The 25,640-nt window shown below is 47.0% G+C and overlaps 3 protein-coding genes across 4 annotated transcripts; 1 reads left to right on the top strand and 2 right to left on the bottom strand.

Moving 5' to 3' along the window:
- Positions 1 to 726: 726 nt before the first annotated feature.
- grass (Gram-positive Specific Serine protease) lies at positions 727 to 2,559 on the bottom strand. Its single transcript, XM_017245720.3, has 6 exons — positions 2,401 to 2,559; positions 2,155 to 2,327; positions 1,657 to 1,870; positions 1,547 to 1,595; positions 1,293 to 1,486; positions 727 to 1,237 (listed from the first exon to the last, which is right to left on the bottom strand). The coding sequence occupies exons 1-6, from the start codon at positions 2,462 to 2,464 to the stop codon at positions 813 to 815; spliced, it is 1,119 nt and encodes a 372-aa protein (XP_017101209.2). The 5' UTR covers positions 2,465 to 2,559; the 3' UTR covers positions 727 to 812.
- A 414-nt stretch (positions 2,560 to 2,973) lies between these two features.
- On the bottom strand, positions 2,974 to 8,566 carry Men-b (Malic enzyme b). Of its 2 annotated transcripts, none has more exons than XM_017245677.3 (7): positions 8,344 to 8,566; positions 6,217 to 6,418; positions 5,107 to 6,156; positions 4,892 to 5,044; positions 4,531 to 4,825; positions 4,308 to 4,472; positions 2,974 to 3,427 (listed from the first exon to the last, which is right to left on the bottom strand). In XM_017245677.3, the coding sequence occupies exons 1-7, from the start codon at positions 8,358 to 8,360 to the stop codon at positions 3,408 to 3,410; spliced, it is 1,902 nt and encodes a 633-aa protein (XP_017101166.1). In that variant the 5' UTR covers positions 8,361 to 8,566; the 3' UTR covers positions 2,974 to 3,407. The 2 variants fall into 2 exon arrangements, with proteins under 2 accessions (XP_017101166.1, XP_017101167.1); XM_017245678.3 differs by having other exon boundaries at positions 2,974 to 4,273; positions 4,344 to 4,472.
- A 1,591-nt stretch (positions 8,567 to 10,157) lies between these two features.
- Positions 10,158 to 25,617, top strand: LOC108128071 (lateral signaling target protein 2 homolog). Its single transcript, XM_017245440.3, has 4 exons — positions 10,158 to 10,817; positions 21,706 to 21,846; positions 21,911 to 23,709; positions 23,767 to 25,617. The coding sequence occupies exons 1-4, from the start codon at positions 10,782 to 10,784 to the stop codon at positions 24,761 to 24,763; spliced, it is 2,973 nt and encodes a 990-aa protein (XP_017100929.2). The 5' UTR covers positions 10,158 to 10,781; the 3' UTR covers positions 24,764 to 25,617.
- The last annotated feature ends 23 nt before the right edge of the window (positions 25,618 to 25,640 follow it).

Raw genomic sequence — 25,640 nt, 5'->3', positions numbered from 1 at the left:
GAATTATACTACGTATAGAACAACACTGACTTCCCTTAGGATAGGTCGGAAGCAACAAGTACTTAATGAAACCATAATTCTGATTAACTTATAATCTAATTTGCGACCCTTATCTGAACCCAACATTCAGTAGAGCTTGTATATTAGGTTTATTATCTCAATTTGATTAACAACTTAGTAATAGCACACTTGCTCCAGAGGTCTTTTACCCCCTGAGCAACTTAACTCAAGAGGTTCAAGCAACATTACTCATACCTCGATTGCACAATCTGATGTTAAATATTCATAAATAATGAAAAGGTATCGTGCTGGATTGTGCTCAGATTAGTTAATTGTTAAATAAAAAGCCTTTGAATAGAGCTGTAGGTATAGTATGTGTATATGATTCACATTAAAACATTGGATTACTGAACACAACAGCTTCAAAACATATTTATCATAAATATACATATCAATAATTTATGTATTAGGGTGTAATCAGTCCCCATTTAAATATTTCGAATAATGACTCATTCTACTGAAACAAGGTATTTAAAATTGGAAAGAAACTGGGAAGTAGTGGTGGAACCGATCTACAATTTGGGGATAATTCAAACATTAAAAACTGTTACTCAGAAATGGATTTTAAGGGAAATATATTTTTCGCCATGAATATGACTCATTAATTCATTTCATAAAATAATATTCTTTTTGTACAATCACCGTATTCCCAATAAAACCACAAACTATTATTAATTTTACAAATATGCATATCATATCTATATATTTGAGACTTTACAAGTTACTTAATGAATACGATACTACGACTTCTTTTATAGTCCATTTATGGCCATGGTGTCCGTAATCCACTGGACGTACTCCGCTACATTGGTGTATAAGCCCGGAAGACTTATTTGGCCACAAGAAACTACGCCCTGGCTCACGATTCCGAATTCCACCATGCGCTGAGCAAACTCCCCCAAGTAACGAGCTGGCGCTTGAAGAGGACCTCCGGAATCGCCCTTACACGAGTCCTGCAGATCGCCACCACCCACACACAGTTGGGTGAGTGGCACTGCCCGGCGGTAGGCCTGAGAGCAGGCGGAGCGAGGCTGGAGCGGCACATTGGCCTGGAGCAGAACATCCGAAGAGGACCCGTTTTCAGTGGTGCCCCAGCCAGTCACAAAGTAAGTGTTGATCTGCTCCGCCTGTTGCTTCAGCTCATCGGTGATGGGCAGGCAAATGGGTTTGATGTGCTCTAAAAATAATATGCATCTTTAAACTCAAAAGTTTCGAATAAATCAAAGACTCACTTTGGAAAGACACTGTGGTGTTAAGACGCAGCAGTGCTATGTCGTTCATAATATGCCGGGAGTCGTACTTCTCATGGATCAAGTACTTCTCGATTCCCACATCCAACACTGGTGGAGCACACTTCTTCTTACGTCCCTGCTGCCTGCAGTCCTCCAACGTTGATATGCGATGCTCACCCAGTCGAATTTCGTAACTAAAGGTAACATAAAAGGTGCATAAAAACATTCTATTGATTAATATTTCGGTTTCTTACAGCTCAGACTCATGATCGTGTACGCAGTGGGCAGCAGTGAGGATATAGCCTTCAGAAAACAAAATAAAATACGTAAGTTTTAATTAATCTTTCCACAAACATAAACCTACGATCTGAGATGAGGGCGCCCCCGCAGAGGAATCGGGATTCTCCAAACTGTAGGTATCGGAGCAGGGCCATCCAGGGCCTGGAGGAGAGCTTTACCTCGTACCCATTGGCCACTCTTTGGTTGAGGAAGTTGCCACAGTCAAACTTTTCGTCTTTCAGCAAGGCCATTGTCTTGGAATTGTGCTGGATTTGATTCGATGCACAGCAAAAGTGGCGCTGAAACCGTAAAAATGAAAAATTTAAAAGGTATTTTATTAAAGTTATGATGTTACATTGTACATCTTACATGTATTTCGTTTCCTAGAAAGACTATCAATAATTAATTCATAAAGCTTAATTGGTTTTTAAAGCTATTCCCCATGTAAACAAGTCTTGTTAATTAGAATACTTTCTTGAGTCTTATTTACAATGCAAACTTTGAAAGTAAACACCTGTTAGACCTGGTGGGGTTCCCCTTAAAGATTTCCAGAGTATGCACACTATACAGAGCATTAGCTTACCACTCCATTGAACTCCCCGCATGAGGACTTCTTCAAATAAGCTGCGAACTCGGGGGCCACACTCTGGCCGGTCTTCTGGCTTTCCGTGAGTCGCTGTTCGATGTTCCGACAGGACGAGAAGGGCAGACACAGTCCAGACTCGCCATCGGGAGTGCTGCAGTCATCGCCATAGGCTGCCCATGTAATTGTACACCAATATTAGCATTGCACAAAGTCGGATCGCGGATTCGCGAGAATTCCTCTAACCTGCTCGAGCGGATTGCACTCCCAGCGACACGAGGGCAACGACTACGAGGCTGCCGGTTATCATCTCACTTGCTTGCTGATTGCTGATCGGATCTGAACTGATCGTACAACGATGTGTGGAATTCTAGACGCTCCAAGCTCGACTGGGAAACGGAGAGCTGAGAAGTCGACTTTTATTTTGCTCCACTCCTCGGGCGAGCGCAAGAGATTCAATTAAAATACCAGCTCAACTCTCACTCAGGTTTTTAATTTGCCACAATTTTCGATGCCGCTCCATTAAAAAATTCAAATCTATGAAACACTATCTGGGAATATCCAAATATTTTAATGCATCTTTTCGCTCACATCTCCTCCCAGGCAGGTAACAACAAATGGAATAATCAAACCCCAATAAGATCTAAAAAACTAGAATCTCTCATGCTCGACCTCTCGGTTCTCTTGGCAAGAAAACTCGTATTTCTCAAACCGTTCAGAGATTTGCAAACAAACAAAGCCGCGTCACAACATCAAGAGGTCTGGAGCTTATTCACAAACACTCGGCACAAAGGATCCCATAAAGTAGAGACGCGAGTGTTTAACTTGTGTTTCATTTTTATTGTTTATCGCACATCAAGATCTAGTCAGTGGTACAATGGCTTAATCGGTCCGATCGATCGTTTTGGGGTAGGGATTTCTAATTATTGATACAACTAAGTTGACCTTTGTAACAATAAATTATAGCAAAAGCTGCGTAATTGCGTTAATAAATATCAGACATGGCTCAACAACAAATAAAATCGTGACTCATTTATATCTATGGATTTAAGGGAACTAAGCGATAAAAAAAACGTCATTGTACAAAATTTAGATAGTTGGTGGTTAACGGCAGCAAATTTAGTTGTTTTACATGTGGAATCGGTTGGTTTTCATGGTTGGTTGGTTGGTTGGGTTGTTCTCACCAGTTAATAGCTCTGCTGTCTAGCCAATTTTTCTAGGCGGTCGGTTGGTTGGTTCGGGGGTTGGCTAATTTACATAATTTCTTCTTTTTCTGTATGGCAACGAAAGGGAAACATAGCAATAGATAAATCAATCAATTGTCGAATTTCGGGAGTGGGTGAAATTAAGCAGTGAATTTCATCTATGTTCTTTATAGATTTGTAGCTCGCTTGATGCCGCCGTCATAGTTAGTAAGTAGTAGACATTAGCAGATCAGATCAAAAGCTAGGATGCACAGAATGCTAGAGGTTATGGCAAGACGCGAGAAATGCAAAGCCAATAAGGTGGTTACATACAGCAAACCAAAAACAAAGCACAAAGAAATTTAGATAGGATAGTAGGTAGTATGGGGAACGGTAGAATACTGCGTAATTGCTTTTTCAGACGCTAGTCACATCGTCACAGTCATCGTCAGCGTCAGCATCGTCGTTTGGTATCACAAATTAATAAACATGATAATTTATACAAATATCAAAACTGGCATACATATATAATACTATGAACAATTTTGAAAATACACTTAGGCAAAAATCAGTTGACTCCGTCGCCTATCTTGAGGCATTGAACTCTCCCTTAAATGGGAGATCGGATTAGTAAAATGATTAAAAATTAAGCAATAGTTGGTACCAACTAATAGTCCTTCAAGCTTGACAAACGGAGTCCACTGATTCCTCAACAAACATTTAAACAAAGTGAGCTCATTTAGAGTTTCTAGTCTAGAGTAGGCTTGGTTAGTAGTCGATTTTTGGTTGGTTGGTTGCTTGGTGCTCATGGTGAACGCTTGGAAGTAGTAGAGTGGGTTAGGATGCAAAACAGAGTGGTGCCATCAATCAGTCAACCGAAATTGAACGCTTTTATGCTTTTTATTTGATGGCGGCAATGAGCGGGCTTTCTTCGCCTAGAAGAGAATAGAGAAAAAATTAAATTATCACTTTGTTTTCCATAGAGTTTGGTGGGGACTAATTCACGAGTCTTAATGTAGGGCATTCGGGGCCAGGCCCAGGTCACCGGCATCGAGCTCTCGTAGTTGAAGTTGTACAGCTGGTTCTCCAGCCACTTGCGCTTGTCCTGTGGCTCCGGGTACGTAGATGCCAAGCCTAAAACAATTTTATTTCAATTATGTTTTTATATTTTGGATATTGCAACTTGTATTACCCTTGTCATAGGCGCACTTGGTCACACCAATAGCAATGTTCATTGACACGTCTCGGATGCTGGACAGCGGGGGATACAGAGATCCACGCTCGATATCGGCGGGCTCAACAAAGTTGGCCAATTCCTGGGCGGCAATCAGGAACATCTCATCGGGAATATGGTGAGTTCCAGTGCAGATAACGCCCAGTCCCACTCCAGGGAAGATGTAAGCATTGTTTCCCTGGCCGGGGTAGTAGGTCTTGTCGCCCATTTTAACAGGTGGGAATGGAGAGCCCGACGAGAAGATAACACGAGCCTAAACGGTAAGAATATTATACTTATTATTGTTTATAAATATTTTAGTAAAAAAAAGTAAACTCACATCCGTATTTTGGTAAGCATCCTCAGCCGTGCACTCGGCCTTGCTAGTGGGATTGGATAGAGCGAAGACCACGGGTCTTTCGTTGTTGTCGGCCATGGTGCGCAGGATTTGTGGAGTGAAAATGCCAGCAGCAGCCGATGCACCAATGAGCACCTAAATTTAAACATTTAAACAAGTTAGAAGCTAAAAGCAACAACTCAAAGTTAGTATCTTACGCTTGGCTTGATGGTGGAGACGATCTCGCTGAGATCTGTCATTGGCTCAATGTTTTTGGCGTAGTTGACTTTGTGACCTTCCAGGCTGCCCACCTTGCGGGTCGTGGTCAACAAGCCGTCAATGTCCACCATGTAGATTTTGTTGTAGGCCTCCTCGATGGGCACGCCCTCCGAAACCATCGCCTTAACAGTCAGGTCAGCAATTCCAATGGCCGCCTCTCCCGCGCCAGCAAAGAGGAAAGTGTAATCCTTGAAGGATTTGCCCGTGATGCGCTTGGACGCGTACAAGCCAGCAACAGCAACGGCGGCGGTGCCCTGGATATCGTCGTTGAAGGTGCAGTATGTGTTGCGGTACTTGTCTAGGAACCTAAATGCATTGTGGTTGCCAAAGTCCTCGAACTGGATGAGTGTGTTCTGGCCATAACGGCGCACCACCGCCTCCATGAACTCGTCAATAAAATCATCGTACTCCCGACCAACAACTCGCTTCTGGCGCAGTCCCACGTACAGAGGATCCTCGAGCAGATCAATGTTGTTGGTGCCCACATCCACCACGATGGGCAGACACTGGTGCGGTTTGATGCCGGCCAGAGCCGTGTACAAGGCCAGCTTGCCCACTGGAATGCCCATGCCGCAGGCACCCAGATCGCCCAGTCCCAGGATACGTTCGCCGTCCGTCACACAAATGGCGCGCACATCCGGTTCCGGCCAGTTCTTCATCACATCGAAGACATGGCCCCGATCGTTGAAGGTCACGAAGAGACCGTGCGGACGACGGTAGATGAGGCCGAAACGTTGGCAAGCCAATCCCACGGTGGGAGTGTATACAATTGGCATCAGATCCTCGATGTTCTCCGACAGGAAGCGGAAGAACAGACGCTCGTTACGATCGTACAGATCGCTCAGGTACAGGTACTTGTTTAGCGGCTCCGTATAACGATTTACGGCGATTTTGCACAGCTGCAGCTGTTCTTCCTGGGTCTTGAACCGAGCCGGCTGCAGGCCGTGGATGCCCAGTGTCTGACGCTCTTCGAGGGTGAAAGCCAAACCCTAAAAGAACATAAAGTCAGTTGAAAATAAATTTAAAATAGTTAAATATAGTTGTCTCACCTTGTTGAGCCGCGGATCACGAATGTGATCGATACCCCGCACTTGGCCAGGGGTTATGATGTCGCCCGACACCTCCTGGTACCTACGAACGACCGGCGCTGTGGCAGGTATCACCGTAGCTGCTGCTGTCGAGGGCGCTCCGGCTGCAGTTGCCGTCGCTGAAGTACCGCACCGGCACAATTTGCCCACAGTTCCACATAAGCTGAAAATTGCAAAGAGTGTGTGCCATTACGTGTGCCATTTTATCAATTGGAGGACCCCCCTGACACCCTTGACTGTGCGACTGTTCAGTGGGGCTGAGGATGGGCTACCCCTGCTGACATTCTTGACATTGCAACACAAGTGCTCTTCCGCCTTTCCCTGCCCCCTGCCCATCCACCCACCATCCCCACCGCTCTGCAAAAGCTTTGCTCAAGGTCGGCGTCAGCTGCTTTTTGTTTATCACCGCGTGGGGCACGCCAAAATAAAATATACGTAGAAGTAGGAAACTAAGCCGCATTGTTTACAGCAGTCCCCCCACCCAGGCCAGAAACTTTGCAGATAAGGGGGATGGATGGCTTGACGACAACATGATGATAAAATCAAGACAGATGAAGTCATAACGTTAGGAACACTCTTTAAAACACCAATGAAAAATTAAAAAAAAAACAATTTTAAGTGGAGCTACTATTTATACAAGAAGTACAATAGGGAACTATTTTTAAACACAGCCACTCATGGGCTCTCAAGTTACACAACTCAAGCGCATGATTTCCCTACTTTTTAATTTAATACATGAACTCCATGAAGTGCAATTCTCAAAATTAAAAATAAAAGATTAGATTAATCAGCAAGTAGGAAAAATACATTTAAAGTGGGTTACAGAACAATCACTTGATTAAAATAATAAACACTTCAACATTATTTTTAGTAATTAGTGGGAAAGCCCACTCGAACTGGTCATGGGGTGCTATTTGATTGACCGGAGTTGTGTTATGATATTTTTTTCGCTAGTGTTCAATTCCATTAGCTGGTGCTAATTACGCTAGGGGCATAGCACAGAAACAGAGGCGTGTGACTAATGTTTGCGGTTCTTTGATGATGGAATGGAATATCGCCAGCGATTCCGATCGGATACGGGTTGTAACCAGTTAGTGACGTGAAAGCGTCCAGAGAATACCTTCCTCTACGAGTGGCCCGTACTGATAATTATCGTTTAGGTAACATTATCGTTCGTCAATTCAGTTTTTTTGTGGCTGTTCGTACGGAACTCACATGAGCACTTGTCAAGTGCTAAATAATTTCGCATATCTACGGAATCTACACGGAATGAGAGCGTGCCGTAAATTTTTTTGTTGGGGGGCTGTTGAATGTACTGCGTTTGTCATATTTCGGGCCCTAAAGTCCGGGCCCTAGGAATTGTACCCTAGAAGCCATGGAGGCTAGCAAAGTTCAACAAACTCTGGTTTGCCAGTCGGATTTGTGTTTTTTGGTATGAGGCCCGCTAACGGTTTGCGTGGGAAAGAGACAGCCAGCCAGCGGACCAGCTGAAAACTTTTCGGTGAACTTGGCAACGAAAAACGCTTACAGAAGCGAAACACACATTTATTTGTTTTTTGGGTATACACACTAAATTTAGAATTTCGCCAGACAATTTGTGAATATGTGCCCGTGTCCATGTCCATGGACTTTGAAGGTGTTGCATTGATTTTTTCAGCTGATTGTTGTTTTGGCAACATCACGGAAAGGTACAAACGGAAATTTCAAAAAAAAAAAGAGAAGCACTTATGCAATTGCTAATGAAAAGTGAAAATATCTAGCCGCCAGCTGTTTGGCCGCAACAGGAAGGGGCAGGGGAGGCGGAATAAGGGTCAATGTCAGGCCATGTGCGAAACCCTCTCGCTCGAACGCTATCCCTATGTTGCTGTTCTCATAGAAACCGAAAGCTGCAGAAAATAGCAATGGGGAGGGCACATCTGCCAGTAACACGAAGTCTTGGCGGCTACGCGTCTGACTAGGTCACTGGGCTACCAGCTGGGGCAGCTCCTCCTCCGCCGCCACCGCCACAATGTTGCATAATCCACAGCACACCCAAACGTCCTTCGGACTCCTTGCCCCGCTGAGGAAAACAAATCGAATTACGCTCACCTGGGTCGTGAGAACATTTTTATTTCCTAGAATTGCTTTCCGTGTGTTGCTTGATTGCTATTCAGACTCTCGTCGCGATACACTATACACTATTTAATACTTTTAGTCGGTCCGCGGGTGCTAACGTTATACGACTTTTCCAGGAACAAGAGTGAATGTGGATATAAATGTGGATTGCGCGGGTCCAACCACCCCAACTTTGACAAGTGAGCAGTACGGTCTTACTGAGTGCCAAAATTTGAATTAGAGCCCTTTCCCAAAAGCTCCGTAAGCTGCCACACTGAAAGCTCGCACCAGATCACACTAGATATGACGAATCTATTCGGTTGGAACTAGTTTTAATTTCTATAAATTTCAACATTAACGAAACTTTTAAGAGATAAACATAAACCTTTTTAATTCTTTAAATTTGGGCAACCACTTTTTTTTTAGAAAAAAATTGAAAAATATTCTTTATATGTATTTTGCCGGGAATTCTTTTAAAAATATTAAATCTTTTAAATATTTCACAGAAACTTATGGATTTTTGAATAAATGAAAAATATTAGAAAATAAATACATCTTTTTATAGTGACCTTCTTTCAAATGAAGTATCAAGGTGAATTATGTGAATGTGCTTTAGCTTTAAGAAAAGGGTAAAATACAAAATTTGTTGTTTTCCTTGAGGCTCTACTTAACAGAAAAATTTAAAGGGTAATTAATGTGGGGCGGAAGAGATGAGTACCGGGTATAAGTAGTCCATCCTTGTGATGGATGAAAACAAACAAACCCGATATAAACATAATTTGAATCTTGGAACATGCAAGCCATATTTCCTGACTTTCCTGGAGATGAAAACTTATCGGTGCATAATGTTATCCAAAGTATATTTGGATCCGAGAATTGGAAAAGCTGCGAGTCCTGAAAATATTGCGATGTTATTACCTGTAAAGTATATATATTTCCAATAAAGTATATACATATACTATTATAAGCATCACAGGCTCATATGGGTCCTTCGACGGGTCGATGAACTTTTGACAAATTAATTTGAACAGAAAAAAATTAAAATAAACTAGAGTTTTTTTTTTTTAATTTCTTATCTATTTAACACATACAGGGAGCACTTCTCACATATAATTATTATCTCTCTAAAATGAACATAAATATTTATATTTATTCAAATATTTATTCTTCCAATGTTCAACTCACCCAATCAGCTTAATTTGGGCTCCGCTACTCTTGGATGGCCACATTAGCTACGGGAGACGTACGAAGTACGTCAAAAAAATATATTAATAATGAATACTTTTAATTTAAAGTTATCTATAAATACAAAACATTTTCTAAAGCCGCTTTGGATTTTTCGTACATAAACGGTAGCTATTTTAAGCCATGAAATCGACGGCCTGGAGTGGGCGGAGCATTGATATTTAACAATTCCCGGTAGAAGTTGGCCAACTTCTATTATTTTCGCATATTGTTTTAGTAAATATTGAAATTTTGATATGAATATTAAAATAATATTGATTCATGTTGATTGATTTTGATTTTGCAAATTAACTTTTTAGCTCTTATCAAAAATATCGACTGGTATTCAAAGTGTCCCGCTCAAAACTTATGGTCATTTCTTTTACAGAATTTTTCTCTGTTAAATTTTTAACATTAAATATTTTTGGAAATTTTGGTATTTTTCCACACTAAAAAAGAGGTGTAGAAAATAAATACCGATAACTCTACACCGATAATTATTGTTTCTACACCTACACCTATATTCTACACCGATATTAAATATCGATATGAAACCATCGATCAAGTAAAAAAGTTCCCTGCAACAATATGGTTTAAAGTTGAGTTGATTTCGAAGCGAACGGACGAGCTCCGCTGATGACGGAATCGCGAAGGGCGGATGAGTGCTGTGCGCGTTTAATGGTTTTTTCGCCCCGAGAGCCAGCTTCCGCTTTCGTTCAAAGTATTTGGTGATTTTTAACAAGCAACCGGAGCAGTTTCCGCACGAGGAAAATGCATTTCCAGTGATGAGAGTCACGCGTGTGAGGTGCACGAGAAAAAGTTGAGTGGAGTGAGAAAAAGGAAAAAAAAAAAGAAAAGAAAAACGCAAAGCACTCGGAAATTAGCACCAGCAGCAGACGGAACAAAATTCAGAAAAAGTGTTAAAATCAGAAATGTGCATTTAGAGATCCACGACGCAGAAAGCAGTAACCAGTAACCAGTCACCAAACATATTGTTTTTCGCCTTACGCGTTTCTTTCTTTGTTTTGTTTGGTTCGCCTCGTTCGCGTGTGTCTGTGTCTGTCTCTGTCTCTGCCTCTGTTCGGTGTAGGTGTGCAAGTGACTGTGTGGTAGTGTACAAGGACAACAACGAAGAAGGGGGTGGAAAGAGAGAAGCGGAGAGCTGGAGGAGCCAACTGTGGAGCTGCAGCTGAAAACCCAACTCCAGGATGGACACGTTTCGCAAATGGCTAAATAAGCCCAAGGTACAGTTGATGTTTCCTTACTTGTCTCATGCACGTATGTACATTCATATAGTATGTACTTGTGTACATACATATGGGCATATTTTTGTAGTTTGTTTTTCTGGCCGTTGATAACCCAAATTGTAGTTGCTCTTATCACCTAGCGACGTCTAAAAATACAACAACACACACACCATCCGAGGGAAAGAGAGCTGCAATTAATTAAGAGCAACAGTGCGAATTGTGTCAAAGCAACTCTGCGTTAGTGTTAGTGTGTGTGTGTTGGTTGGCTTGTTAACTGTGCCGTTGTGACGTCAGCGTTTGCTTTTGGCCCTGGTGTAAGGCGCTCATTACGATAGACCCCCCTCCGCCTCCACCTCTCTCTCGCACACATGGCCAGCTGGGTTTTAACCGCATTTTATTTCCCTCACACGGCCGATGATTAATTCGCTGACGTTGCCGCAACAACTACATACACCGCCAGCCGTTGTTTTTGCACAACCCGCAGTGTAAACTGCATTCACTCGTTCCGTTCCACTCTCAATTCAAATTGGAAACACAAAACGGAAAAAAAAACTCACATACTCACACACACACTGAAGCAGCCAACAACAACAAAAGCTCCAGCAAATATGGCGCCAGGCCGTTCGTGTTGCAAATTGCAAGCTAACTAATTTATGTATCTACGTCTAGTAATATGGGATATATTCTTCAGGGGGAAGCCCCTCCCTCCCGCATCCCACTGCTGCCGCTGCTGCTGCTGCTGTGGAAAATCACTCGAGAGCTCTGAGAACAATGTCAAAGTTCCAGCGATTGATTATTTTTAGCTTTCCCACACTTTCAACAATTTCACAGTCCCACTTCCCTAAAGTGTATTTCCAATCCAAATCTTAAAGCACTAATAAAGATATATCCCACTTCCAGATAAGTTAATAAAAAACTGCCCAATTGCTGTGCCGGGGGTTTCCCCAATTAAGAGCTTCACTTTTGAAGAAATCTTTCCAAAGATATCTCTCGCAAGCTGGTGGAGGGTGGTTCGGGGTAGGGAAGTTGGCCTGTTCCTATATATAGCCCCTTCTTGCGTTCGACTGGCTGGAACATGGTATTTGAACCGTTAGGGTCGCGTCCAATAATAAACCCTGGTGGAGCAACTTTCCGCCTCCACGCTCCACTACTCCCGATCGCGCCCGTCAATCCGTCCATTCGGTTGACGTTCTGATTTCCAGAGTAGGAAAATGAAATTAGAAGCAATTTACACGCAAATCCATTAAATCAAAGGCAAACACTTAATATGGTGCTGTGTGCTGATGCGACCTCGGTTACCTATCGTGGAGGTCAGTGTCGAGACTGGTGGGGAATGGGGGGGTACTACTCCGCAGTCGATTCCAATCGAATCAAATGGCAAACAGATGTCTAGTCTCGGCGGACTAAGGGCCTCCGATGTTTATGTTTGCGTGGCCGAGGGCCGAGTGCCTCGATAGAACCAGAGCCGGTTAGGGCCCGGATAGACTAGATTGCCTGTATCTGGCGGTTCGATTAGATAAGATTGCGCCCGCTGGAGTGGACGGGGATTGGGATCTGGGGGAGCATCACGTTTGGCAGCAAGTGATCGGAGCATGTATTTCAAACATACACCTGTGGAGGTTACTGGAAGAAAGAGATACAGCTCGATAGCGAGTGATTCATTTATTTTTAAGGCCGTAATTATATTCAAATGCGAAAACAAGGGGCGAGGTCTCTAATAGGAGTGGCGGCTGAAAATATTCCCATTTTGTAACATCTTCCTGGAAGTACTGCTTGGAACATAATCGGTATTTATAATTAGTATCTATTTTTAAGCAACTCCAACTAATTCCCCCAATTCATTACGCTCCAAATGCATTGGAAATTATCAAAGAAAGATTGAATTACGGCCGATTCGCTTTTCTTTCCGGATGCCTTGTTAGCTGCCACCGTTAATTAACACACTTGCCCCAATCTTGGGCCCCCCACCCCACCCTCCAGCTCATAAATAACGGTACGTTTTCCTTATTTTCTTGGCTGTGGAAAACGCCACGAACGAAACGGAAAATCCACATGCATGAGCTTTTCTTTCGTCTGCTCTTCTTTCATTCATTGACTGCACACTGCTGTTCCGCCGTTACTTCCTGGTCTTCTCTCTCTCTCTCCACTTCTTTGCTTTGTGATCGCGTATCGTGTCAACTTTCTTTCTCCTGCATGCTGCCGGAGGTTCTCGCACCGAGGTCGCTTTTGTTGCCATGGCTGGCGTTGCCAGATGTCGCAAGGCTATTGCGGTATCGAGTTGCATAATCCGAGACGGCGACAACCCTGGCCATAGCATTCCATTGCAGAAGACGTCATGTCTGATTCAGAGTTTGGAGTGAAGAGAGGGAAGTATTTCCTAAAATTAATCCCCTAGCTAATGGTACCCTTTTTTGGTTAGAGTATCCAGTGAATGCAACTTTTTCGCCCTGTCTGTGCATAAAAACGAAACCGACAACAACCAGACGGTGAACGTAAACAAAAAGGAACAAAAAACACAAAAAATACAAAAAACAAAGACGAGGAGAAACCCAGACAATGGATGCTGGGAAAGAGGCGATCGCCTCGAAACCCACAACCCAAAAAACGCGATCAGATCCGCAGTCAATGGAACTCTGGGCCACTGACAGAAGGCGGCACGCGCCACAGGCGTCTGTAATTGATTATCTGATATGCTCCCGTTCCCGCTCCCGCTCCAGGTCTGGGGGCCCAGCACACAGAAACCCATGGCATTGCATCACTTTGGAATATTCAATGTGCTTGCATATATATTCGTCTAAACCCGTCTGGCGGGGAATACTCCGCATATAGGAAGCACCAGCATTTTTTATTTATTTTTGTTGGCTTTGGAGACTTGATTAGTGGGTGCGGGACTGCCACCGAGACTGGGACTGAGCTCGGGTCTTCCCCAACCCCAACCCCAACCCCAAGAGGCTGGCCGTTGGTTCTCTGCTGGAATGGAATCTTCAAAAGATTGCTTCTTTCCTGCCAATATCGCCTTTTTCTTGGCCACAAATCCATTCAAAGTTGGCATTGAATTGCCTTATGGCCGGATCCACAAAGAAACAAAAGTAAACCATAAAAAAGTGAAATCTATGGGCCTTAATCGGCGATGCTTTGTTTCTGCAATTATTGTGGCCGTTTCTTCGAATATTCCTCAGACTTGGGGGCATGTTGCAAAGGTGTAGTGCGCCGTACAATTACGCCTGTTGCGTCGCCTCAGTCGGCACCAAATCGGCCATTAACACAATAAACTCTGACTGGCTTGTGGCTCTGGCTCTGGCTTGTGGCCTGCACACAAAAGTCTGTTTTTTACAAAAAAACATGAGCTGGCAAAAAGAGAGCAACGACAATGAGAGAAGTACCACAATAAGGCCCAGGAAAGTGAGTTACACGCGAAGAAAATGAGTGTACTTATGAGGTTTTCTTACAAACTACTATATACTATATAGTCTCAGATAAAGTCATTTTATAAAAAAACCTGTAATATCTCTCAGTGTAGCCTTAAATGAACCGAGGAGCTATTTTAGAGCCCCTTCAGCTGGCCTGGCCAGTTAGCCGGCAAGAGCTTCACAAAATTCGCTTATTTACGCTTTCTGAACTCCGGCTTGTAAAAAGCGAGAAAAGTAAAAAGCAGCCACTTCTCTGGCCAGCGTGGAGGAAGGAAACAAGTGCTGGGCCAGTGCTGGGCACAGTGGCCATTTGTGTCTCGGAGCTTACGTCTGGGTTTCGCCATCCCAACACGAGCCTCTCTTACGAAACAGCCCTACATGAAATAATTACGATAACTAGAAAGATAAACAACCTGTTGGATGAGAGGTATTATTATTTTAAATGTCTTTCTTGTTTTTTTTTATTCATTAAAATTAACAAAAGAAATCAAGGCCTATGTTTGAGTTTTGAGTTCATTTTTAAGCCCATTTATTGAAAGCCCAGCTGCCCTATTTCTCTTAGTGGTTCTGGAAACCCACTGCACATTGTTTTATCTCCAGACTAGATTCCCCTCCACCAGCACCATGAATGGACGCGGTGCGTATACGACCCGTGGAACGAGCTTACTACGATGACAGAGGCAGTGTCTGGGCCTCCTGGTGTGAGTGAGTGTCTGCCTGTTGCTCATGCCAACCACTATCATAACAAGAGCAACCTGTTTCTTTCGGTGCATTTTATTTGGGCCATATTGACATGTGCCGCCATCGCGCTAACGACTTCTGCTCGGCGCTGGCCCCGATTCGATGTTCTAGTCTTGTGAAGCAAAGGCCGCCGAGGTGGGCCACACGCCGCCGTTACGAAAGGCCCGATAAACAGCATTCTGGTGGCATAGATACCGACTACTAATGCAAGCCTTGTTTGCGTTTCTCACTCAGAGTGTGGGGCAACTCATCGGAGCTCTTACAAGACACTGCTCACAGTACTGGACTGACCTTGGAGTCAATCTGCTCAGCCTACGAATCCATCAGAGTGAAAGCACGTGAGCTGGCCGCTAATGGCCTCCTTAGCAGCTTAACTACTTTATTTGTTGCGGATGATTTAATCAACTTGTTTTCCAGAGAACTTGTAACTTTTCCGCTGGGGAAATTAATGAAAATTAACACAAAATTAGTTGATAATAGAGGAGAGTGTATGACCGAGTCCCTGGTGCCACTGTGGTCGTGCCCCGTGGCCCATTTAGCGGCTCTAGTGACGCATTACAGGCACCAGACTGATACCGAGCCACCGAAACTAATCAATAGGTCTTTGTGCCCAAACTAATTGGACTGATAAGGAAGGCATTAGTAGATCACTGAGTTCCAGGAGGAACTGTTGAATAATGGTATTGTTATGACCAACAGGAACAGGTTGCTTATGTGGGATTATCACACAGATTCTCGGATTAAATAACCTCCTATCTTGATTGCTTTCTAGAGCAAGTTCCCCGCTAGAGTAGAGTCTAGACTGCAGTTAGTCAGATGCCACTTGTTTGGATTGGTATTCTGGCCAGCATTGGTGCAGCTCCTCCCCCCACCAAAGATAAGATTGTGTAACAACCGAAAGTCAAATACGCAGAGGAGCTACCTCTTCCTCAAGCCATCTCCGATTATGTTCCTCTGGCCGATCAAATATTTGTTAATCCGCTTATTTGTTCAGTAATTTCCCGCTTCTGGTTCTGCTTCTGGGCAGGAAACAAACAGAAACCGAAAATGCAACAATGTTTTATTGAAAACGGGGGCTTATTGATGATATTTCGTCCTCTTATCGCCCGAAACTGACAGCTGTCCGTTGGAGGGAGTGAGGGCCTCTGATTGGCGGCCTCTGAAGCGATAATTCGACTTTGCAGGTCAAACGTGGCGCTGGGACTTAGAAGACTCTGGCTGTTGCCCAATGGCGAGCACAGGGGCCGGTTTGGAGGTTCATTGGCCACCGTGCTGGACAGATGGTGCCAAGGCGGACTACGTGCCGGCGGTATTACCAATATGTCAATTATTCGTTACGCTTTTTGCCAGAAATCCCGAAATGAAAATAAAAACCAGCGGCTTTTCGAACCAACGGTCAGTCGGTTGGGAAAAGTAAAAGCGGTGAAATTTTCACATTCACATCGAGTCGATCTCCCCGATCTCCTCGCTCTCCAAGCTGGGTGCAATGGCCACTGGCATACCGCAGCTGCCACTCTCCTACTTTCCAACGGCGGCTTCAATTGCGGCTCGCATTACGCCGCCAGACGTCGCCGGCCACTGCGTCCCACTTATTACCTAATCCCCCGACAAAGAGCTCCGCCGCCTGGCTGGAGAATAGAGGCCCTTATCAGCGAGAGGCGGCACTGGGAGGTTGCATAAGGCGTTGCCGCGAGTCTGGGCCGGCATATCAATGAGTGGACCGGACCGGACCGGAGTTCGGATGCGCCAGCGGACCTAGACACCAACGCCCACGTACTCGCACCACGTACTCCGCGACGGCTCCCGCCCGCTGGTTACTCAATTATCGGCACTTCCGAGTGCCGGACGCACTCCAGCCCCCGCAGGAAAGTGAAAGCGAAGTGCGGTCTGTCTGGAGCGGAGCAGTGTCAAGATTCATGGATGCCAGTGGCAGTGGCACTCGCACCCAAGAAGCCGTATCTGGGAGGAGGCGGTAATTGAATTGGAAGTGGGATCTGTTGTCACAACACCTTGGTTTCTTTGTGGAGATGGCCATCTTTAATCACCTAATCATCTCCAGGCTTGAATAACGTTTTTTATGGCTTGTCCCACCTGCTGATCCCCCCGATAGGCCAGAAGATAAAAAAAAGCAGAGCCCAAGTGGCTTTAAAATCGGCGGCCCGTTGCGGCCTCTGTTTATCATCGATTGCGACACATTTGGGGGCCTCATGAATATGCAATCGGGTTGATGACGGCGACCTCTTTCTCCGGCCCCCACCGCCCGCCACTAGGGCCGCCCGCCCATTATTATCCAATTTATTAAATGGCTCTTATTGGACTCGTCTCTTCCGCATCGGCTGTGGCTCTCTTTTTGTTTCTTCCCCCCTGGAGCAGCTTGTGGCTTTGTTTGGCAATTTCTGATGCAAATTCGAGTTCGATTTGTTAAGAAACCGAGTTCGTTATGACATAATAAAGTGTCCGCTGGGTCGGAGGAGGGACTGGATCGGATCCATCTGGCTCGTAAAGTGTTAATTTTGTTGACAGCCAGTCGGTGTCGGTGTCAGTGTCAGGTTCGTTCAACTCATACTTTTCAAAAATAAAATCCTTTAAGAGACTTCCGGTATCCGACGGAGGGAAGGGGTACACTCGTATAATTCGTATAATTCACATTATCGCTTTGTGTACCCGGGGGTTTAATGCTCCCCGATGTCCGATGGGGTTTATCGCCTGCTCCCCAAACATTTTGTGGAATGTTGTGTGTTTCACTTTTTGGCGAATTTTAATCATGATATTGGCGCGTGTTTCTGTGAATAATAGGCAGTGTTTCTCACTGTTCTGAAATAATTAATGTATGAGCCTCTGATAGTCGCTGTTCTGATGTTAGATTTTTGTATCAGCGCGCTGCTTTCGTTTGTTTATAAATCCCATTTATTTATATACATCTTGACCGTGACTCAGTTTCCACAGCGTCTATCTCTCACTCCTCCTCTGGTGCCCCGCCCGTGATTCCCTCCCCAGGCACGGACCGCCTTAATGTCCCCAGATGTTGTAATAGTCATTATACCCTTACAGAGGGTATTACAATTTTGGGTCATAGGAGTGAAATGCAGGAAAGGGTACATATGTGTCAATATAAAGTATTAATATTAGTTATCAGCATCACCTTTTTAGTAAGCATGAGCATGTCCGTCTGTCCGCGTGTCCGTAAGTTTGATTTTTAACCCAACTAGTCCTTTGGTTTTAAAGCTATCGGCTCCAAACTTTGGTCGCATACTTCTTTACTTTGTAGGCAGTCTAGAAGTCGGAATGGCTGAGATCGGTCCTGTATATCTTATAGACTCTCTATGGACTTATAGACTCTCTAGACTGTGAGAACGGACATTTCATTACTAATGGTTTTGAAGATAGAAGCTTGGGACTTTAGCTCTGATATTGAGTCTCTCTGATTAGCTCTGATATCCAATATTTATATCCAATGATTTTATATATTTATATCCATTATTTGGGATATATATCTTACAGTATACACCCCTACTTATCAGAAAGGGTATAGCAACTGCGACTCTGTTTAAAAGTACAATTTCGGGATACCCGAAAGTAAAATGAGACTGAAGCGCAAAGCCATTTCAATTATTCATCCCAACTGTGATTAAGGGGCTTGGTGGAAACTCCAGGCTGCTTCCCTTCCTATTGATAGCTCATCAAACCTCATCGCACTGAGAACAAATATTGTCTCGGTGGGAAGGCAAATAGGGGCCTTCCCGCGTATCTTAACGTGACTCTCCGGCCAGACCCAACCGAATCCCATGCCGATTTCACGTGACGGCCCCCAGTTAGTGGGAAAATTATCCAGAACCTGCGACATTTGGCGCTCGGAATTGATGTTTGAAATTTCCCCAATTAAATTAGACGGTTAATTTGCAGTTCTCGAACGGGGCAGGAATTGGATTCAATTGATCGGAGCTGCCATCTTAGGAGGTGCTTTCCCCGGCCGGGCCTCAATTAACCGTCGCTGGCAGGTGCCGGGGCGAAATTGATTCGTTACGGGGGTCGTGCCATTTGCTCTAGACCTCACCTCATTCCCATTCCGCAATTCTGGGAGTCTCTTTTTCTCAATTGACGTGTCGCTGGAATGGAAATTAAAGCTGAAAGACACCCAAAAGGCCCAGAATTCAATGTCAAGGGCGTGTGGTGGCCAGTCCTTTGCGTCAGCAGCTCGAGCCAGGGCCTTGGGAGCCATAAAGCCAGCTGTACATAGATACGATGCAGGCCATGCCGTCTGGTCTGTGTCCTTGCCCCAAGGACCGAGGACCCAGGACTGCCTGTTGCGCACGAGAGGCCACAACTGCGGTCATTTCTGACGTCAGGAGTCACTTATGAGCTTGTATCAGCAAAGACCCTGATCCGGGAAGTACTTCTCCAAAATGGAGAAAGGAAAAGCTGAAATACTTGCAATAATTAGAAAGTTGCGCTGTAATATCGCTCTCGATGGTTGGCTTAGTGATTCTTTCTCTTTGAAGTGATTGCGATTTCTTGGCCAACTGGAACTGAAAGTGGTTCTCACCCACACCAGCTGTGCCTCGGCTGTCATCTAATAAACAGCAACCTGCTCCAGCCAGCGGTTAGTCACCTCCAATTAGTCGAACCAGTTGAAACAACAATTCAAATAATCGCCAGCCCTGCCAGACTCACTGAAGTGCGGCCTGTTCTGGAGCCTCTCCGAGGCGGAAAATCAATTCCTCAAATGTTTGTTGGCTCGAATGTGAAGTGCAAACAAAGGTACTTAATATTTCATCACGACTGGTGCAGGCAGGTGGCACGATGGCCCATGAATAAGTCACTCAAGTCACTTCCTCTCGGCGGCAGAAGCTCCTCCAGACCTGCCAGGGAAGTCCTTGGAGGCTCTGGCTGGCTTTAAATTTGTAATTAGCATTTAACTTTTGGCTTTTGGGCTTCAGCTCTTTAATTACATGTGGGATGTGCTTGGGGGGAGTATTAGTTCCTGGCTCATTTCAAGGATAACTCTGCACTCCCCCTCTGTAGATGACTCTTTTTTTAGACCTAATTGTAGATTGGCTTCGGTTATGGCTGTTTTTATGGGCTATGCCCTAATAAATAATTGGTTTTTTGTGAAACACTCTCGTATATAATGTGTACCCCCCCCCCCCCCCCCCCCCGGTTCCTGCAATCCAGGCCACTTCTAAACTGCGACGCTAATTAATGGCTACAACGCCGGGCCGGGCACTTACAAAAAATTGCCGTTTGGCCAGCGTCGTCATGACGGCCGGCCGCCTGGGAATGGCCATAACGACCGGCAGGAGGAGGGCAGAGGAGGGCAGGGAGGTGGCCAGTCATTGAACTATTTACGCATGGCCTTGCTCAATTTATATAATTTATAATTCTCAATTGGATTTCTTATTTGTGGCTGGTGGGTCGGCTGTTGCCAATAATGCTGGGGCTCATGAATGTGGCTCTCAAACAAAAAGCATGCCCACGACAGAGCACCTCAAACATGCGGAGCTTTGGCCATTTAATTGTTGGATAAACAAACCTCTAGCCTTGGGGCCCATGACGAAATATAGTGGAAACCCATTCGATACTTTGCATCGATTTTGTTCGGCTCGGGATGATTCACGGCTGCACTCGCATGTGTGGCCTAATTGGGATTGGGGAGATACTGCCAGTTGGTTGGAAGAAGTATCTGGAAGCGCAATTAGAGTTTGTTCTGCCACCAATTTCCCTCCAACAATTCGCTATAGCTACAGTCGTACTTTGTGCGGGGTAACCGGCCAACACCTCACAGCAACCCACCGCACCACTCCACCACCGCACCACTCCACCACCGCACCGCTCCCAGCACCGCCGTCGATAAACCTGCCGAAGTCGAACTGCGCAGTTTTGAAGGCAAAACGGCAGAGAGTCGTCGAGTCAACGCTTTCGACTTGACGTGTTTACCTTTAAAATAAACACATTTCGTACATTTTGTTTCCTCTCCTCCACGACCAGCCAGGCAGCTGCTCTTACTGCTTTAATATTTAAACAGAGCACATGAGCGCACACCACTGTACAGTGGAAACAAGTTCAACCGCCGATAACTCGCTTTATCGCCTCCTCTCTTCGGGGTTCGGGTTCGGGCGGGATGTGGCCGGAGCAGTGTTCCCCCTTTGCCAAATCTCGTGCGCCCAGTGGAGGTTGGCAGCCCCGCTTAATGGAGCCACGTGATTTGATGGAACTCTGCAGGCTACTTGTTGCATGTTAGAGGCCAGACGAGGAAAATGGCTCATTGGGATTGCATCATCTTTGGGCTTCCCCTGGATGGCTTTCTGGGGCGTAGGCTTGCCCACTTTGTAGACCGAATTAGGGGCTCTATATTTTGAAGACTGTCTTACAGTTTCGTCCCGCACTGTACTGCTAACCACTTACATTCATGGTTCGTGGGTCTGTTGTGAAATCGACGAAAATTAGCCGTGCCAATTAAGCCGGCCATCTATATGCCTGAATGATAGGGAGTACGTGTTTAGTGGCTGGTTGAGTCACCACTATCGTTGAGCCACTGGCTCGCACCGACCCGACCCCCAGTCTCGAAATCTTCCACAATCCGCCGTGCTCTGCAGTGTCCCACGCTCCCTCAAGTTCAGCGATTTCCCATTTCAATTTGTTGCACTTGCCGGCGATAAGCCGCCACTGCCACCGCTACCAAGCCAGCGGGCTTATCTTCGACCAGTTACTCATCCAAGTCGCATTCCCATTCGCAGGCTGATGACAAATCGCTGCTGGCCCGCTTCTTCCACGCGGATCGCTCCCTCACAGCCGTGGCCAGCGAGCTGGACAGCTTCGATGGGCGAGCGGAACCGGACCGGTGCACCAGACTGGTCAGCAAGCTGCGGCTGAACCAGGTGAGTCCTCAACCAACCACTCTGGCGGGAGTTTGGCGCTAATCCTTACACCCTTTCTTTGCAGGACAAAGTGCTGGCCATCACAAACCTGATCATGGAGGAGCTACTGGGCGAGGATCGCGACCCGAGGGCGTTCCGCGCCAAGTTCCCCGAGGAGGTCCTGCAGGAGAACCTCGCCGGCCAGCTCTGGTTCGGCGCCGAGTGCCTCGCAGCCGGGTCCTCGATCATGAACCGGGAGGCGGAGAGCAAGGAGATGCGCCCCCTGGCCCAGGCGGTGACCAAGAGCCTGGGCAACGTTCGGGTGCTGCTCAGGGACCAGTGCTTGAGGAACAACGTGCCCAACAGCAAGACCCTGCAGCTGGACCTCAACGACTCCACCACCGAGCAGCTGTACGAGAGCCTGAAGATCTTCGACCGCCTCTTTGCGGAGTTCGAGCTCAGCTATGTGAGCGCCATGGTCCAGGTCAAGTCCCGCCACGAGTACGAGATGCAGCAGTGGATCGGCGTCCTGTTCTCGGAGACCCTGCAGCGGGCTCTCAAGATTGGTCTGCTCGACCAGGACATGGTGGACGCCTTCGACCCGGGACTGATGTTCTCCATTCCGCGCCTGGCCATTGTGGCGGGCCTGGTGGTGTACGCCAAGGGGCCCCTGAACATGGACATGCCGGGCGACCAGCTGTCCGAAATGTTCCGCCCCTTCCGCACCATCCTGATCAAGATCCGGGACCTGCTGCGCAACCTCAACCACGAGGAACTGTACCAGCTGGAGAAGGTCCTGTGCACCAACGAGGACATCAACACCAAGGTCCCCCTCGGCTCCAGCAGCATCGAAGCCCCCAGTCCGGAGCACAGCACCCATCCCACATCTAGCAGAAGTAGCAACAACAACAACAACAACAATAACAATACAGGACACCCCACGGGGACGACCAACACGCACAGGGCGGTGGAGCGGCTGGTGGACCAGCGAAACAACAACAACAACACTAACAGCAGTAGCAGTGCCCCCGTGCTGGACAAGGCTGCGAATCGTTCTCCGTCCATGTTGTCGCTTTCGCCCAACAGCACGCCCACCGCGTCCCCCGCGCCCTCTCCCACGCCCTCGCACTCGATAGCCTCCACCTCGTCGGCGGCCACGGGCTCCACGCATCCCCCAGCGGACTGGAGCGACGGCGATGACGAGGACGAGGAGGACGACGACGATATTGAGGTGGAAGAGGAGGAGTTGGACAGTTCCGACGACGACACCGACGTGGAGCAGCTGCTCAAGGACATTGTGGCGGCAGACTGCGCGTCCGGCTACCTCATACCCAACACGAACCTGGGCAACTTGCTGCAACCCCAGGAAGTTCCTCTCACTGACAACTTCGTGGCCAGCGAAGATGATGAGTACGGAGCGGGGGAGCAGCGCCAGCGAGACGGGCAGGAGGACGAGCCCAGCACCAGTGCCGCCATGCTGGCAGCCAGCCGCACCTTGCAGCGGCTTCGCCTGCCCAGCAGCGATGGGGAGCCATCGGCGGACCAATCGACAATCAAGTCTCCAGAGCAGGAGCAGGATCAGCCACACCAGTCAGTTCACCGGCACCGACACAGTCACAGTCATAGACACCACCATCGCCACCATCACCATCACCACCAGCGCCACCACCACCACCAGCATCAGCAGCAGCCGCAGCCGCATCCGCATCGCACAACCCGCAGTGGGCGGAAACGCTGCAGCCTGGACTCCACCGAGTCGGAGGCGACGCACGCCGAGAGGGATCGGGAGCCGAGCCAGGCCAGCGGCGACACCAGTGCCGCCTCCTCGCTGTCGGACGACGTGTCGCTGGCCATGCGGAACACCACGGCCCGCCTCAAGTTCAAGTGAGTAGGACCGGGAGGAGTTCAAGGGTTTATAACTAAGACATATTATCTTTCCAGGAGCACTGAGAACTTGCTGCACCGCCTGTTCGTCTGCATCGCCGGCGTGGCCGACCAGTTGCAGACGAACTTCGCCTCCGACCTGCGCCAAATCCTGCGCAGTGTATTCCTCATGAACATGTCGTCCGCCCAGGAGGAGATCGACATACCGGAAAAGACAAAGGAGTCGGAGCTGTTCGAGTTCCGGGCCTCAGAAAACGATGTGATACAGGAGAGCGCTGGCTCCAACCAAAGCATTTACTCAGCGGAGGAGGTCAATCCCGAGCTGGACAATGTGTTCAGCGCCGGCGGTGGCGGTGGTAGCCCAGGGAACGGCAACCAGGCCAATGCTGGTGCCCAGCGCCATTCCGCCGGCGGCAGTATGCAGCGAAACAACACGGTTGACGACAGCAGCCCAAGTGGCGGAGGCTTGCTGGCCGCCAGTCGCTCGCATGTCATGCGCAGCCGGAGTCTTGGGGATCAGGAATCTGCTAGTACAGCCACAAGCAGTTCCCAGCTACACCAGCAACAGCACCAGGAGCCGCAGCAGATGCAGATTCAAGTGCAGCGACAGCGCAACAATTCCGTGGGCAGCAACACGCCCTCCAGCGCCTCCTCCACTAGTTCCAGCTCCGAGCAGAACTCCCCTGTGAGCACCAGGAGCGGGAGTCGCCGGCGGCTGCAGAGCAACAACGAAACCCAGATGCCTTCGTCTGCAACAGTGGCCACAACGGCAGCAGCCACGCTTGCGCCGCCAGCCTGGATTCCGGATGGCAAGGCGCCGCGCTGCATGTCCTGCCAGACGCCCTTCACTGCCTTCCGGCGGCGCCACCACTGCCGCAACTGCGGGGGCGTCTTCTGCGGCGTCTGCTCCAACGCGTCCGCCCCGCTGCCCAAGTACGGACTGACCAAGGCTGTGCGCGTCTGCCGCGAGTGCTACGTGCGCGAAGTGCGCTCCGGGATGGGAGTCCAGGGGGTGCCGAGCGTGCAGGAGCGGCTCACGGCGACCGCCTCTTAGGACTGGCCTACGGCGCTACCCGGCGCAGCTGTTGACCAAAAATGTGGCAGAAGCGGAGGAGGTCGGGGGGGAAAAGCTAACTGTGAACCGCAATCGGGCTGCAAACATTGTTCTTTTTACTTTATACGTAACACCCCTCCCGCACAGAGGAACCCTATTTAGACCATATATATTTCCTGAATATATAAGCCTAGTTTTAAACTTTTTTTACTTTGAAACAACGACCAACCGAGCGTCCGCCCATCGGCCTATCGGCCAAGCGATCTGACGCCATCGACCCTTTGTTCATATCAGCAACTTTCGGGATAAGATAGCTTGCATTCCCCCCAATATCAAGTTTTGTTTTTGCCTTATCGTTTGGGGCTTGGGGGCCAGGCCCTGCCACCTGGGGGCAGGGTTGGCCAGAACTCGCTATGCGTTAGCTTTAACCTGCAAGTCCTCTGTCACTAGCCAGGCCTTACTACAACATATTGCAGTTATGCAGTTGGGGGAGTAGATAAATGTATATTTTTGTAGCGTTGAGTACCATTGTCCGGGCTGATAATCCGTAGGCGTTAATTGTAGCAGAAATTTTTGCGAAACATTTTTTGTGATTTATCGTAATTTAATATGTATTAATTCCCCTATGTTAAAGCGTTTCTATCCGACCTAGCTGGTATAATTAAGTACGTACGTAGATGTATGTGGCGCGACGAGTCCTTACATTGAATTTCAACAATAATAACAACTATGATACCCTAAAGACGAGTATATATACATATATTTTCTGATTCGAACTTGTATAAATGTAACAACCAGAAATCTGTAAATTCAGTTCAACAAATATACGCAATTTTATGCTTAAATAAATAATATTTTAACTTTTTTTTATGTACGG

The sequence above is a fragment of the Drosophila bipectinata genome, chromosome 3R (genome assembly GCF_030179905.1).
Source record: "Drosophila bipectinata strain 14024-0381.07 chromosome 3R, DbipHiC1v2, whole genome shotgun sequence".
Taxonomy (NCBI): domain Eukaryota; kingdom Metazoa; phylum Arthropoda; class Insecta; order Diptera; family Drosophilidae; genus Drosophila; species Drosophila bipectinata.
Note: the sequence above shows the minus strand (reverse complement) of the source record. Positions and strands in the feature narration are given on the sequence as shown.